This window comes from Balaenoptera acutorostrata, chromosome 12, assembly GCF_949987535.1.
Source record: "Balaenoptera acutorostrata chromosome 12, mBalAcu1.1, whole genome shotgun sequence".
NCBI lineage: Eukaryota > Metazoa > Chordata > Mammalia > Artiodactyla > Balaenopteridae > Balaenoptera > Balaenoptera acutorostrata.
In genome coordinates, this window is record NC_080075.1 from 88,341,299 (window position 1) to 88,358,755 (window position 17,457).

Consider the following 17,457-nt stretch of genomic DNA (forward strand, 5'->3'; position numbering starts at 1 on the left):
ATTCAGGTTATAAGGGAAGGCTTAAAAAAACTATGTAATATATACAGCACCTGTATTGTTTTTACATATTGCTTTACTTTCCTCCCTCTAGTCCTGGTAACACATCTTATACATACAGTAAAACCACATTCTGTATCATATTCTAACTGTGTTGGTAGAGAATTTTGTTACCACAGATATCCTAAGATTTTTATATACATTGTGGTAATTACTTTTCAGTGCCTAGTATTATTCATGCTTACTTATCTTGAATAAAATTGCAGTGCCATAAACAGATTGCTAATGCTGTCGTAAAAAAGTCTCATTTTCTCTTTGACTTTTACATTATTAGTAAACCGAACACTTAAGAATTCAGAGGTGTTTCTAAATTAATGAAATACTGTAAATAGTGCTTAACATCAGGAAAAAGTAAGTGCAATAATTAACTGGTATTTCAGCTAAAGTACAGCATCTTGACAAGTTCTCTGTGTCTTTTATATCTCCAGTGTGGCCAGACTCCATTGATGATAGCTGCTGAACAAGGCAATCTGGAAATAGTGAAAGAATTAATTAAGAATGGAGCTAATTGCAATCTGGAAGATTTGGTATATATTGAAATAATTTACTCATTTGTCTTTTTCTTTTCCTTAACTTTGCTTTTAAGAAATGATTCAAAAGTAATAGATTATAGATTGTACTTCTTCTGTTTCTCGACTTTGCCTAACAATATGCTAACTCAATTTTTTAAAAGGGGTAATAACAGGAGAGAAATTTTTACTTTCAGTGAAAGTTCTCAGCGCTCCAGGTTTTTTATGTATAGATGGCACTGGTTGAATAGGGAGCACATATACTTAAAATTAAATGCCTGCCTAGAAGATATGTATGAGTCATATTGTTAAGTAACTCCCCGTCATGGTATCTTATTATTATAAATATCACATATGATAGGCCAGAAAGATGTGGTCCCTTCTGATATTGTTTATGAGGGATAAATCACTATTCCAAGAGGCTTACTTCCTCTGTTTCCCGGGAATTATTTTTCAGGGTTACACAGCTACATCTGTTTTTCTGTTTGTTTTTATGATTCAAATTGATGATATTAAATTGGTGATTTTAATTGAGTGATCATTTGAATTAAATTATAGTACACTCATGGATAAAAGTTAGGATAGGATACTTGTAGGCTTTATTTAAAAAAATAAAGAATAGTTCTTTATCATACAGTTTCTGAACTCATCATATGGGATTGCTTGAGTTTAATAGTTTGTAAATGTGCTCTTAAGTCTGATTGCAGGCTCTTTAATTTCAGGTTATAGTAACGGTTGCTAACCGCAAGGATTAGCTTTGAGGCTTCGATAGTCACCTTTTCTCCTCTGTAAAAACGCAGTGTGTGATTAGAAGGCCAGTGAAAAGACTGAACACGCAGTTGTGAAACCGTTTTTACACCATTGTAGTCATACAGGTAGACAGATAAATTCTTAACAGAGCTTATGCTTCAGTGTAATTTCAGAGTAGTTTAGAGTGGGTCGGGTCATGTCTATTTGGTATGATCATCTGGTATGTAAATTCAAATTTATTTTTCCTCACTTTGGAATGTTATTTTTGGTTTTGAATTGATAACATTTGTGTCTGTGTGTTCAAGGATAACTGGACAGCACTTATATCAGCGTCAAAAGAAGGGCACCTGCACATTGTGGAAGAACTGCTTAAATGTGGGGCTAACCTGGAGCACCGTGATATGGTATGGACATTCTTTATCCAGTGTTAATCAGCTGGGATCTTATTAGCAGTAAGGGATATGTGTTAAGTCTTGTATTTTTATGTGTGAGGTGATACTATAATAATGTTTTTAGGATTTGGGATTGGGCATTGAAATGACCCTCAAGAATGTTTTAAAACCGGGTGATATAATGTACCTCCTTTAGAATATTCTTAGTCATTATTTTCTGTTTATTTCAGAATTTTAATTCTGAAATGTTGTTAAAACAACTTATTACCCTTTATAATGTATCAGTCTTAGAACTCATGAGAGAGTTGTTCCCTTTAAGGAGAACTTTAAGAGGGACATAGTATAGTTTTAAAAATATTTTCAGTTATTTAAAGTCATGATTTTCAGAATAATATTTATAAACTTATTTTCAAAATGTAATTGTGTTCATAATGCCATCTGTATACATTACAAGTTTAACAAGATATGATTCTTAATTATCTTAGCTCTTATTTGATCTTGGCATCTGCTTAAAGCATAAAGGTGAAGAAAGGGATCATTTCTGGCTTATTTCTTCTGCAAAATGTTCAGCCTTTTCAAAGATTAATTTTAACAGGGGAAAAAAAGAAGGAATTGAACTGCCTTGATATAGAAAACATGTATTACTTTGCTGATGACTCTTTATGAAGTACAGGTGGTCTGAATTTTTAAGAAACTGCAGCACTCCACCAGCTTGCACTTAATATTGTACGATGTAATTTACACAGTGTTCTTCTACAGTGTTATATTTATTCTTAAAACTTAGTGAAGTGGTTGGTATACTTATTTTTATAGAAGGATACAGAACCATTTGTATCCTCCCTATTTCTGCAAAGAAATTGAAGTACATTGCTATAAAAATTTAGGGAGAGAAGGTAATGATGTCAGTAACCTAGGCAAAGGATGGATATGGCAGGTAGGAGTACAATGCAGTGTTCTTATCTTAACTGGCATATAAAGCAGAAGAGAAATTCATGGAATTACCTAGTTCTCAATATTTTTTTAAAAGCACCATACCATTTTATCAGATGAATTAATATTAGGTAGCTATTGTATGCCTGATCCCTTTAGGTGCTTTTTAGCCTCTCTGTCATTAATTGACTTCTCAGAAGAATCCTATGGGCTAAGGGTTAATTTTGTTCTCAGCATATATAGTTCAGGAAATTGAGACTGGAAGAAGTACTCTTTGCCCAAAGTCACTTAGCTCTTAAGCAGTCAGACTGAGTTTTGAACCCAGGACTGCTTACTCCAAAGGCTTTCTCCTTTATTATTCTTCCATATATATCAGCAAGGGAGTTAGGAATTATAAAGTATACATTATGAATGTATAAAAACTTGGCAAGATGTGTAAAAAATGGTTTCTTAAACTTTCTTAGTTCTCCATATTTTTCATTTCCCTGAAGTACTTACCAAATCACAGAACATTTTAACATTTAAAGGGCCTCTGTGTTTGGCTTTTAAACACCCCAAATTAGGGAAACTGAGGACTGTGTCTCCCTTAGTAGTTAGTATTGAGAGGCCCTAAGCTCAGAGAATTGGGTGGGTGGTGGCAGCTGCTGAACTGTGAGGGCAGAGTCCCTGGGACTTGTGTGAGGAGAGGAGAGTGTACCGGGGGTTGTCTGGGATTCAGGAGTAATTCCCGGATATAAAGTCAGGAAGTCTAGTGAGGATTCTTCCTTGAGAAGACCTTTAATGGACACCAAACTACAGCATTGCTATAGGCAGTCAGTTCCAATCTTTTCATTTTGCAAATTTGGGCATAGGTTTCTCAAGATTAAATTTTTATCTCAGAGATTCTTGCATAGGGTGATACTATACAAATTAAAATGAGGGAATGATATTAACACAATTCTGGGCAGGAATTTTACAGATTAAAATATTGGTGTGTTTAAGACTTGACTGAATGCCCAGCTCTATAATTTGACCTAAGTAAATTATGTCAGCCTTTCTTTGTCTTTCATGACCTTGACACTTGAAGACATCTTGTCCGGCATTCTTAGAATGTCTCTCAATTTGGATTTGTCTGATGTTTCTCATGATTAGATTGAGGTTGTGCTTTATTGGGAAGGAGGTGATATGCCCTTCTTAGTGTACCACATCTAGGTACATACATCAGCAGAATGTATCACTGGTGATGTATCTTGGCTAAGGTAGTGTCTGTCAGATTTCCCTTTGTAATTACTAAATATTTGAGAGAAGATACTTTGAGACTATACAAATATCTTGTTTTTGATTAAACTTTCATTCATTTATTTTAGCATCCATCAATGCATCTTGCATGCAGCAGTTATGACTGTGGTGTTATAATGGTGATTTTTCTATTTTCATCATTCCATCTACATTTATTAATTAGAATTCTTCTGTAAAGAAGAGTTCTCTCTCTCTGACTCTGTCTCTGTCTTTCTCTGTCTCTCTAAATATATATCTATATATAGATATACGTAGATATACATTTTAGCACTTCCTTACTTTCTGGCATTACAAAATGCTTCAGGCTCAGGTTCATCTTATATTTTCCCTGCCTTATTTCCCTGATTATCAGCCCTGGAATCAATCAGCTTTCCAAGGAACCCTAGTTCCTGTTTTTTGAAAATGATATTTAGAAACCAGTAATCTAGGGGTTAGGTATGCTTATTGTTACTGGGATGTCATTGCTTGTAGCCCTTCTCAGTGGACAGATGTAGGAAATAACATGTCTGTATATTAACTCTTGCATACATATACATCTATTCTGTATCTGTGTGTGTGTGTGTGTGTGTGTGTGTGTGTGTGTGTATATATATATATATATATTTTTTTTTTTTTTTAAGTAGACTAGGTCGATAACCATGAACCCAATCCACTGTAGCCTTCTCCCTTTTCTTAATTTGTAACTCTCCTCTGACTGTGAGAAATCTGGCTCTCACTATCTACACAATATATTTACTTATTTGTTCAACTCTAGTATACAAATAAAGTAGTTTCAGAATTTCTAATCCATAACCTGAGAGAAACAGATTTGCTACTAAATATACTGTTTGTGTACAGTTCTTTTCATCTTTAGCATTATTACAGAATTCAGTCAAAATATTGCTTTCCAGAGTTACCTAGATCAGCTTCTAAGTAATTATGTGATTCATTTGTAATATAATTAATTCATCCCAGTCTATATTCTGTCTTTCTTCCCCATATTCTAGGTGATTTTTAAAAAATTTACATACAGTAAAATTCATCTCTTTGGTGTTCAGTTCTGTGGGTTTTGACAAGTGCATGATGTAATACGTCCACCACCACAGCTCTGTACAGAGCAGTTCCATCATTTCAACAGTACCCTCGTGCTGCTTCTTCATAATCAGCCCCTCCACCCACTCCCCAACCCATGGCTACCACGGATCTGCTTTCCCTTTCTATAGTTTTGCCTTTTTCGGATTAGGGCAAGTATTTTTTAAAATTTCTTTTTTAGTGACAATGAAACAGAATCAGAAGGATTAAGTGATTTATATTCTTGAACCCAAATTTGGATTGGTGCAAATACTGATTTAAAACAAAAAGCAAACAAGACATTCACTTCTTAGTATAATTTGATTACATTTGTCTCTTTCATTGAATTGCATTACAGCTGAAGAGAACATTGCCAAAACAAGAACACTACTGCTGTAGCTTAAAAAATAGGAAGTTATCATGCCGCTGACTCATACTTAATGACTTTGCCCACCCTTGGAAATCATGATCTACAGATCATTGCCTTCTCATCCTCTGTTTTTTAGCAAGAGGTATGATAATGATCTGGAATTTATAGGATGGGTTTAGATGCAGGAGTTGAATAGGGTTGCTGGAATCCCTCTCTGGAAAAAGTCTAGACTCATACCAGGAGGAGAATATCTAGAGACATAGAATGTTTACTGAAGGAAAGTATTTATAAAGCCAAAATAAATCTTGGAAATTTGGAAAGAGTCCAACATGAATGTTCCCTATGCCAATTTCCAAAATATAATACAAACTTTGGAGTAATCATTACTGGACTTAAAGAGATTTGACTTTTTTCAGATACTATTGTGTATTTCTCTGGGGAGCTTGGGTATTTAAAACTACATAGTAGTGATTTCTTAAAATAATGGTTCTATAAAGAATAAAGCTGACAAGAGGAACTTCATTAATGCCATTTTTGTGCTTAGAGACAATCCAGTGTTTTGTTTCCCTCCGCCGCCCGACCTTTTTGTTTTCTTTAGGGAGGATGGACCGCTCTTATGTGGGCATGTTATAAAGGCCGTACTGAAGTGGTTGAGTTGCTTCTTTCTCATGGTGCCAATCCAAGTGTTACTGGTCTGGTAAGCGTTAACAAAAAATCCATCTGTAATATAAGTGGTAAGTTCTTTTAGGGAATGCTTCAGGCTGGTTATGCTTTGGACTTCATAGTGGATAAAAATGATCTAGATCTTACTAAAGATAATAATGCAGAATGTGGTTTCAAAACACAATGAGAATTTTTTTCTGAGGCTAAGCTTATTTCTCAATTTTTATCAACAAGAAGGCAACTCTTAGAGTTTAAATGTTAATTATAACTATATAATATTTCAAAAGGAGATTTTGAAATCCTTGTCATCTTACCTCTTTTCTGTGCGTATGTGTTCTTAATCTAAACTCTTAAAGAAAAGAAACATTTACCAAATATCCATGCCACTTTTCTATGCATTCTTATAGGTCGTAATACATGCATTACTATTGTACTTTGCTTGAGACTTGATCTCAGACTGCAGATTAAGAAATTGTTTTATTGATGGGGGGATTCCTTTCACGATGCATATGTATGTCAGATCATTACATGCACTTTAAATGTCTTACAATTTTATTTGTCAGTTATACCTCAGTACAGCTGAAAAAAAGGAAACGGTTTTATTCAAGTTAATGGACGGATTATAAAGAAAGGTTTTATATTCTTATTAGTCTTACCTGTTGGTTAGATAATTACATTGTGTGTTGAATCTATAAAAATAGATGTGTTCATAATATATATTTATTTAAGGTTGAGTGCATCTCAGTTCCCAGTTATGTATTATGACTATTACATGTGTTTTTAAAGTGGAGAATGGTCTGTAACTTGATTTTGTAAAATACTACTTTATATTGCTCCCTTTGTTGTTTACTCTTCTTAGCAAATGTGTGCTGTAAATATCCACCTAAAAGACTTTTTCTTTCCCTCCCTCCCTCTCTCCTTCCCTCCCTCCCTGTGTACCTACTCACCCACCTGCCTACCTCCCAGCAGTACAGTGTTTACCCAATCATCTGGGCAGCAGGGAGAGGCCATGCAGATATAGTGCAACTTTTACTGCAAAATGGTGCTAAAGTCAACTGCTCCGATAAGGTAGGTCAGCAGGATCTTTCCAGCTTCTAGTTCATATTATGTCCACTCAGTGTGTCTAACTTACAAGGATTTTCATATGATCTCATGTGGCTGCTCTGATGTATCTTATGTTTATATTTATTAATATATTTTATAAAGACACACATAGGTGGGTTCCTTCTAGGTATTACATACGTGCTAAGTGTCCTTCCATTGTCTTTTATATCACATTCATCATTCTCAGGAAAATAGATAGGGTTGACTCCCTATCTTCATTATTTTCTGTTGTAGCTCTTCTTTCTACTGTGGGTCCTATCTGCCTTCTCTGTATTGTTGCCAGATGATGAAAATTTAAGTCTTGTTCTTTCTCTCTCATACTTAAAATCCGAAAGGCATCAATCCCTGTTATGATGTATAAAGATAATCCTTGCCTCCCTCTCTACCCTTTCTCCTACTCTCTCTACCCCAGACTATCTTTGCTCAACTATCAAATGATGCAGGTTCCTGAGTCCACCTGTTTTTAACCCTCCACATCTTGCAGGTGCTCTTTCACAGTGTGGAGTGCCCTCGCATCCTCGTCTGCTTTAGCTTCTGTTCATCCTTCACACTCAGCTCATGTGCCACCAGCTCCAGAAAGCTCCCCAGGATTTTGTTCTGTTCATTTTTTAAAATCCTTAATACCCCAAATATTTGATAAATATTTATTTAATTATTTCATTCTTTCTTGCTTTTGGAGAGCTTTGATAGCTTCTGTGGTTTCAGGGCAAAGCCCAGACTTTTCAGTTGGACCCCAGTCTTTCTTCCCAGGTTCACTTCTTGCCATTCGTCTCCATATGCACTAAGCTTTTGGATACAGAAGATAGTCTACCATTCTGTGAATTTTTTTCTTTTATTTATTTATTTATTTATTTTTGGCTGCATTGGGACTTCATTGCTGCGTGCGGGTTTTCTCTAGTGGCAGTGAGCAGGGCTACCCATTGTGGCGTGTGGGCTTCTCATTGTGGTGGCTTCTCTTGTTGGGGAGCACGGACTCTAGGCGTGCGGGCTTCAGTGGCTTCAGTGGTGTGGTACGCGGGCTCAGTAGTTGAGGCACTACTACTCAGTAGTTGTGGCTTGCGGGCTCTAGAGCACAGGCTCAGTAGTTGTGGCGCACGGGCTTAGTTGCTCCGCGGCATGTGGGATCTTCCTGGACCAGAGCTCGAACCCGTGTCCCCTGCATTGGCAGGTGGATTCTTAACCACTGCACCACCAAGGAAGCCCCATTCTGTGAACTCTTATGAATTTCTATGAAGTGCGTGTCTTTGTTTACCCTGTTCCCTCTGCTAGGAATGTTATGACCTCCTCTGCCTGATGAACTCCTATTTATTTTCTCAAGGCTCAGTTGAGGTGTTAGCTTCTCTGTTAAGTGTCCTTAACTTACCCAGTCACCTTAGATGCCCCTTCTTCTGTAGCCAGTGTTCACTGTCCATACCTCCGCTAGTGCACAGAAGTTCTGTTGGTCAAGGCCGTTATAAAGGTAGGTATTCATTAAACGTTCACTTCAATCTGCAGTCTCCCACGTAGTTAAATGTCACTGTGAGTATTCCTGTGTCTCTTCATTGCCTTATGAATCTCCCCAAAGATAAAGCATTGCTTTTATGCATGATTTACATTCTCTGATGTTTTTTGAATCACGTTCCAGCAGAAGGGGCTTTTGAGTGCAGTTTCTAGGTGGACCTTTATTTTGTCGGGTACAGAGGCCGATCTGGGGTGGCGGTTAGGAGCACAGACTGAAGCCAGGCTTGTTGGGTTCATGGGTCTTGCTCCACCTCTTAGTAGCTTTGTGACTTCAAGCCTGTAATGAACTTCTCAGGGTCTTGTTTGCTTATCTGTTAAAATGTGATACTGTGATTTGTACTTATTCTTCTGATAAGGATTACACACGTTAACTCGTGTAAACTATTTAGAACTGTATTTGGCACTTGGTTGTTACTATTTCAGACTGTTGGACTGTATATTTCACAAGATATGGGAAGCAAAGAAAGCTTGTTGGAAATTAGAGGCTGTATGACATTATGATGGAAAAATTGTCACTGATTGTAAAAGTTAAAGTTAATTAAAATGTATTTCATACAGTGGTTAATCCATCTATTCAGGAGAAATAGTATGGGAAAAATATGATTTATCTAGGATTAAAATTATGATTGGTATAAACCGTAATCTAAAAATACTCAAAGTGTGATTCTTATCAAAATCCGTGGTGCGAGCTGGCCTCTTGTAACGCCCCGTCGATAACAGTTGTACATTTATCGTCATTTCTCCGACAGTATGGGACCACCCCTTTGGTCTGGGCTGCACGGAAGGGTCACTTGGAATGTGTAGAACATTTATTGGCTATGGGAGCTGACGTTGATCAAGAAGGAGCTGTAAGTATCTTTTCTATTTTAACTGCTGGTACTAGAGAGATGTTTTTAGTTCTAAGAGAGAGAATACTTTTTCCTTAGTATATACCTAGAAAATTTCCCTATAGTTTCTAAACGATACTTAGAAAAACAAACATCTTCTGTTATCCTGGTAAATCTATTATACTATAGATATTATGTATTACAAATATGTGCTTTTAAGGATTTATTGCTAATGCACATAAATTTTGGGAGGCTAAAACTATATGGAATATCTTTTAGTAATCTTAGTATAAATTAAAATACTCCCCAAATCAAATTGTTTGAATTACTATTGTGGAAAGAGTTTCTATTCTGTTAAAATACCTTTTCTTTAAAATTTTAAAATAATATCATAATTTTTTGATATTTTAATCTGTGACTTGTTTTCTCTCATAGACAGATGTAAAAATAATCAAAAATCAGTGGTCAAAACCTATATAGCTTAAACACTGGTTCAGTGTATCTATCTTACAGTCCAGCAGTTATGAATTCCTTATTGAGTACCCACTGTCCACCCAGCCCTGTGCCAGACGTGCTGGGGACACTGGAGAAGCCTGTCATATCGCTCTTCTCTTGAGCTCGTAAGAATATAGGTAAAGGAGATGACATTTATGCACAAGAAACAATACAGACTTCTGTTAACGTAATTATTGTCATTATGTGAGATGGATCATAAAGGATTCTGAGAAGAGCTGCTACCAAATCTCTGGCTGCAGTGTAACAAAAGTGAATTCTGAATCATCAAAAGTGACTTCCTGGCATAATACCAACCAGCTCCTCCTATTGTCCATGTTGACAGAAGCTACTCATTGATGACCTTCAAGGGGTATATAATATTTTAGTGGTGTGCGGAGATAGAGCATGATTCTTACCCAGCCACGGAAGTCATACCCTTCACTTGCTTCCTTTCTGGACAGTTTATCAAGTGGATGAGTGGCTTGTCTCTATGATTACTGACTGCTGAGGAATCTGAAAAGGCTATGTTATTTTAATATTGAGAGAATTATGGCTTAGTTCTGGGGGCTGATATAATAACTGAAATATTTCTATAAGGAAATTGCATGGTATCTCAAACTAGATCAAAATCTCAAGAATAAATTTTAATATTTCTTTTGTAATGAGTCAGATTCTTCTATTATGTGATTTTCTGTTATAAATTAAATGTGCAGTTTTTAAAAGAACCACTAAAAATAAGACAGTTTTGAAAATGTGGTTTCTAGATCACTGTAGAAAACAGAGGAATATGTTATACTTTTATTGAAATATTCTATAGCTTATTAATTCATTGTTTGACTTCAGTTTTTCATATAGATTTTATTATAGACAATTCTTTGAAGTCTGATTGATTCTTACTTTGGATTATTTAACTTAGAATGTGTTTAATTTTGAATCATCCTGTCAGCTATTTTATATGTTAATACTTTAGTGAGAGGGTTTGTTCATTGTAAATGACTCCAATTTTGGATTATCATTTAAAGAATTGAATGTCGTTAACAGTCCTATTGACTGAAGAGAATTAATGTATCTTCAAAAATGGAAAATATGCTTCTGGCCACTTTTGGTCTGTTTCTGGTTATTTATATTGGCATTTTATTATCAGAAATAACTGTTAATAATAGGCCACCTATTTGAAAACATCAGTTTTTTGACTATAGAATAAATTATATGTTTTCTGAAAGTACTAATTTCTTGGGCGTTGTTTGATTTGTAGAATTCAATGACTGCACTTATTGTGGCAGTAAAAGGAGGCTACACACAGTCAGTAAAAGAAATTTTGAAGAGGAATCCAAATGTAAATTTAACCGATAAGGATGGAAATACAGCTTTGATGATTGCATCAAAAGAGGGACATACAGAAATTGTACAGGATCTACTTGATGCTGGAACATATGTGAACATACCTGATAGGGTAGGTTATCTATTTAGAATTTGTCTTTCAGTGGTGACATTGATGGAAGGTTACCGTAACTTCTCACCACCTTTCAAGATTCTTCCTGCATGACATACATTTAAGATGTTTTATTTCTGCCTTTAGAACTAATAAGTTAAAACCTGTCCAATCTTTGTGAAGGGTGTTCTTTTAAATTTTTCAAAAATAATGCTGTTATTGAAAATGTGATCTTGAAACCATCCTAACTATAGGTGTTGTTCATGGCTGGTGTTATTCATTTTTCCAAGGCTTCAAGTCTCCCGCCCTTATACCTAGAATTTTCAGATTGGCATCTCTTGCTCTCACCTCTTCTTGGAAGTCTACACTTGTCTGTCCGACTCCACTTGAACTGTCCACTTGAATGTCTAATGGGCTTCTTAACTTACAGCAAAACAGGTGTCTTGTTTGTTTCATCCCACACCTGCTTTTCCCTCAGTCTTCTCCCTCTCAGTAAGTGGTACCAGCATCTATCCTGTTGTTAAAGCACCAAATCCTACACATTAGTCCTGATTTCTCAAGACTACCCAATCCAAAGTAGCTACCCGGTCACTTTCTATCGCATCACTGTATTTTATTTGCATTACATTTATCTGATTTCTTGTTTGTGTTTATTGTATGTTGTCTGTTAGTCTCCTCTAGGCTATAAGTTCTCTCAGAGCTGGGACCTTGTCTGTCTTATTTCCTAGCGCCTAGAACAGTGCGTGGCACATTGTAAGCAATGAAATATTCATGACCTGTTATTAATTTACTAGTCTGAACCTACATTAATGCTAATATTCTCAACTAAAATGTGTCTGCCATGGGTTTATTTACACTTTTAATGTAGTAGTTAAGGTACTACATCATGGTGCTAGACTTAATAATCCTCGAGGACCTGCATCTTGATATAGAGCCCACTGGGGCCCACTTAGGATTGAGACGAGCTGTAGCTCATGGAATCACCAACCCAAACTCATACAACTGATTTGTAATTTAGCAGTCAAAGAAAAGGCCATTTACAGTATTTGAACTAGGGGAAGATATAATTAATAATGATTATTGCTTGATGGATATAACTTCAGGGCAGAGATGTCCTGATGAGGTCATGAACTTCATCTAAGCCTTGTACTGGGGAGTGAGTCAGTCTTGTGCACTGTTGGCCTGTAATGCCAAATTGATAGAATATAGATGCTCTTCTGGGGACCAGCCTTCTCCCTTAATTAAATGTGGTTATAAACCCACAGATGGCTCTAGCTTTATAACTCCCTTCTTTTTAGAATCCATGGCTTTTGTCATATAGCATTATTCCAGGGGATTTGTATTATGTAATTTCGAAATGTTCATCTGGTTCATTGACAGCCACGGTGTCATTTTATTTAATTTACATTTGTAATGGGAGGTTACCTTCAAATAGAAGGGCTTATTGTTCTGGGTGACTTATCGTTCTAAACTTTTGTCCTGGAATTTCAGGTATGAATGTCCTCATTTTGAGGTATAAAGTCTTCTGTCCCTTATTCTGAAGGCTATTAATATCAGGTATTAATATTAGTTAACTTTCTGTTATTTAGAGATAATTTTTTCCAAGAAATTTTCAGAAAAAATCCGTTAATTAATACATGACTAATTTTAACTTCAAAACAGTGTTTTTTTGTTCTCATCTTCAGTTCACCTTTTTTTCTTTTGTCTTTTTAGAGTGGAGATACTGTTTTAATTGGCGCTGTCAGAGGTGGTCATGTGGAAATTGTTCGAGCACTTCTCCAAAAATATGCTGATATAGACATTAGAGGACAGGTGTGTGTGATTACAGGGCTGTTGTTATCTTAGTATAATTGTTTGTATATGTTGGCTGATCATAATGTCATTCTTCCAGTTTTCCTATGGAGACAAACGTATAAATCCTAATAATGTTTAATGGATGCCTGTATTATTAAGTTTCACTGCCATTATTATGAAATTTCTGTATTGATGTCAAGTTGGATTTAGATAGAAGTAAAGCATAATGAAACTCATGTTTTTCAAATACACCTCCCTTACTAATGTCTAAATATATTCAATTCTGACATGAGTAGTTTATGATACTGAGACAGTTGGTGGCACTTTGAGTGCATGTGACTTATTTTTTTTAGTATGCTTCCTCTGTTTTGTCTTCTTCATCCATACATTGTTCTTCTATTCCTGTTGTTTCATCTTTCTTCTCCTTTTCCCCCATTTGCTAGCCTTTCCCAGGACCACTTGGTAGTGCCTATGGATTTTGCTTAAGGCAGTCATAGCTCACAGAGCTGTAAAGGTTATTTATTTTAGGGAAAAGCTTCCCTAAAGTTGAGAATTTATCCAATATGTCAAGAGCTTTAGATTAAAAAAAATCTGTACTGAACAGCCTGTTTTGTGGTTGGAGAGTCTCCATTTCTGCTCAGCTTTTTCCTTGTATTTAGCTTGTATCCAAATCCACTTTTGAATCAAACTGATAAATATTATGCCAAATGCCATGAAGGTCTTAACATGGGTCCCTTGCCTGAAGAAACATGTGTTTTAGTTAGGAAGGTTTTAGTTTGTTTTGTTTGTATTTATTCTTATGTTTTTATGTAAACATAAAAAGTGATGCCACTTTTGGTATAAGATAGTATATGATTGATTGCCTAGTTAAAGGTTCAAATGTAAGAGTCTTGCTGTGGGGAAGCGGGCATTTAAGGAGAGCTTTTAAGGGAAGGTAGAATTTGAGCTAAGTTTAAAAGGTGGGTTAGATAGGGAGAGAAAAGGAAGGCTCGGTAGTTCAGGCAAGGATAGTGGAATAATGGGGTGAGAAAATTTAGGAAGAAGGGAAAGTGAAAGACTGTATTCCTTAGTTGGTGAATAAATCAGGTTGTCAGCGGGATGGCGGGGAGGGTGGGATGGGAGATAGAGAAATAGAAAGGGATGTAGTGCCAGAGAGGCCGGAAGCTAGGGTACAGTGTCGAGAAGGGAACTGCGTTGGGGAAATCTTGCTGTAGGAAAATTAATGTGGCAGCGGCAGAGAGTCATTCACTGTCTTTTGGGATAAAATCATATTTTGACTAAAAGTTGGTGACTGGATCACCTATTTAGACTTTTACCTATCTCCTTTGTGTCTGTCAATTTTGTTTTCCTATGTTTTAGTCAGTTTTTTTGTTCTCTACCACTGCGTTGAAAGTCCACATGGATCTGTTTTTGGTTTTTGAACTAGATAGGATTTTAAAGGATCTGATGAAGATAAGTATATAGGTGCAGTGTAGAGATTAAGAAAGCTAAACATGGTAAAAAAACAATTCACCATATGTTTGTGTAGTACCCTCTTAGGCATTATCTTTTGAAAAGATTGGGCAGTTGAAAAGCGAAAAGCCAAAGGTCAGAATATTTATGTGACTTATCACAGGGTACAGAGCTCAGGTACTGATGACTTCCAACACAGTGCAGGGTCCTGAAACCTGTTCGCTTTCCAAAAGCATAGTTTACCTTATCGACTATGTGGGGTTGCTGCTTTCTCAGTCAAGAAATATTAAGTTTTCTTAGGCTTCTTTCATAAAGAATTTCTCACAAGTAAATGCAAGATAGAATAAGGATTAATGTTATTTTCCACCATGCTGCTGCTTGGTAAGATATATTAATGCTTTAATAGAAATGTTAATAATGTTTTATATTTACAAATAGAAGTTTTTAATATTATATCTTATATGAAGTGATTGTTGATTTTTTTATTATACAGGACAATAAAACTGCTTTGTATTGGGCTGTTGAGAAAGGAAATGCAACAATGGTGAGAGATATCTTACAGTGCAATCCTGACACTGAAATATGCACAAAGGTATCAACGACATTTCTGTTCTCTTAGCAATACCTAGTGCTGAATGTTAGTACTGCTTATTTTTTTCAGTTTTTTACAGTTGTTTGATATTAGAATTATACTGATTTAACTGGAAATGTTCTGTATTAAATTGAGGAGTAAGTTTATATCCTTTCAGGAGTTGTGTATTCACAGCAAAATGCAGTGTGTAATTTATTTTAATTATTATTTAATTTATTTTAATCAGAAAGTACAGTATCAGCCCTTCATAAATTGTGGACAGATCATTTCCCCAGAATTATTTTATGCTCCTGTTGTTTGGAATGCAGAACACATTTCCTTTTAAAAGATCATTGTGTGTGGTTATTGGTTCCCCTAACCAACCACTTTTAGTCTATTTTACTCAAATCACGTGGAAAGTATAAAACTGTGTAAGACTTTAGTGATTATATTTGGCTTTACATGTAATAGTTGTCCATGGGGAAAATATATTTGGAGTTCTGGATTGAAGTGGCAGGAATGAACAAAGCAAACTTACGGAATCACCCGTAAGACAATCCTATTTCATCCGTTAGAGATTTGGAGCAGCATCTTCTAAACCAGTGGTGGTAACCTCAGTGCCCTGGGGCAGAGCTTTTCCTGGGATACCTTCTGCTTTGCAGGTGGTGGCTGCTTGGAATCTTGTTTCTTTTTCGTTTAGACCTTTGTGTCAGCTACTGTGACCACACGTGGCTTCTGACCAGATTTTGCTTTTTCTTAATTCAGTGCTGAACTATGGTCTCTTTTTATTTTTCTTAATTTGATTTTGAAAGCAATTGTAAACTCCTTTGAGGTTTCCCAAAGGCATACTGCTTGTATCAGATTTTGTCCCCCTTATACACAGGTCCTGAGGTGCACAGAGGCGCGGGTAAAAACATCTGACAAATCTAGACGCTGGCTTGCCTGGACATTGACAGGCTAGGCAGTGGGTTGCTTGGGTGAGGCGGTCAGAACGGGAAGCAGCCTCTGGCGGAGCTGCCCCAGGCGTCAGTGGTGGGGCGTGGGGAAGGCAGGTAGTGGCGACGGCCAGGAGCGGCTGACGGGCGGTGGGGCACGTCTCTTGCTCTGCTGAGTGCTATGAAAGTATTTTGATGCGAGTGATGCGTTGTGGAAGGGGAAGCACTTGTTAGTTTTTCCAACTATGTTTTCTTGAGAACATTTTCAGTGTAGACTGGTCAGATATTTGAATTCTTGACACGTGTGTTTATGTGACTTTAAAGATTTAAGAGTAAAGGTATTAATCTGGCAAACTTTCTTACCTGTGCCCACAGGATGGCGAAACACCTCTTATAAAGGCTACCAAGATGAGAAACATAGAAGTAGTAGAGCTGCTGCTGGATAAAGGAGCTAAAGTATCTGCCGTAGATAAGGTAAAAACATCTGTGTAGAGAGCAGGGTTTTTTTGAGGGCTATAGGTAGACTGACTGTATATCCGGTGGGTTTAATGGGGGTCTGATTTTATCTTGTGGAGGGAGAGATTACTTGCTGGGGCTATTTGTGTGGGATTTGGATGCTGTGAGATCTTCTTGGCTGTTCTGAGAGCATGCTGAGGAGTGGGTGGGCTCCGTATGCAGCAAAGCAGCTGCTTCAGAGGTTCCCTCTATGGCTCAGATCAGTTACGGCGAGCTGCACTGACCACCATGCAAGGAGGATGTCATCAGGTGTGGAGCTTGTTCAGAGAAACAGGAGGAAAGAATCCAAAAGGGGCTGGAGAAGATAGACTCTCAAAGGAGACTGGCATTCATGTTCACCAGCAGGAGAGATGTTCTGCCATGTGTCTTTGCCTTAATCCTTTTAGAGGAATGTTCATATTTTCCACAACAAATTTAACTCTAAATTGCTTAATACTTCATATAGAATTGATTCCTGGTTTTAGTTTGTCTACATTTTAAGCAGGATTCTTTCTCTACTTCAAATTGATTTCCTCACAGAAAAGAAGTGAATTGATTTATGTATGAACTAAGAAATATAAATTTTTCCCTCTGAGTATATAATATGATTTGGGCTCTCCTAATCCATCATAGATTGACGTTTATCTTTTTATTATTCATGAGGCAATTAAACAAAAAACACAGAATTAATATATATTTGCCTTTTATTTTATCAAGAAACAACATTATTAAAAAAAGCACAAAAAAGCCTCCCACCTATTATTACCATATTAATGTATTTATATATGGTATATATATTAATGTATATTAATACCATATTAATATAAAAGAAAGAAAATATAAAGAAAAATTT

The 17,457-nt window shown here is 36.3% G+C and overlaps 1 protein-coding gene across 17 annotated transcripts in view; it reads left to right on the forward strand.

Annotated features, from left to right (window-relative positions):
• KIDINS220 (kinase D interacting substrate 220) overlaps nt 1-17,457 on the forward strand; it is a 105,568-nt gene that overhangs the window by 12,663 nt on the left and 75,448 nt on the right. For 13 of the 17 annotated variants that reach the window (XM_007195667.2, XM_057558768.1, XM_057558780.1 and 10 more), the window contains exons 3-11: nt 486-584; nt 1,622-1,720; nt 5,935-6,033; nt 6,966-7,067; nt 9,353-9,451; nt 11,181-11,378; nt 13,071-13,169; nt 15,097-15,195; nt 16,485-16,583. In XM_007195667.2, the coding sequence (XP_007195729.2) occupies nt 486-584; nt 1,622-1,720; nt 5,935-6,033; nt 6,966-7,067; nt 9,353-9,451; nt 11,181-11,378; nt 13,071-13,169; nt 15,097-15,195; nt 16,485-16,583 (993 nt within the window). The remainder of the gene's footprint in view (nt 1-485; nt 585-1,621; nt 1,721-5,934; nt 6,034-6,965; nt 7,068-9,352; nt 9,452-11,180; nt 11,379-13,070; nt 13,170-15,096; nt 15,196-16,484; nt 16,584-17,457) is intronic. The other 4 variants (XM_057558770.1, XM_057558773.1, XM_057558776.1 and 1 more) reach the window with 1 other exon arrangement.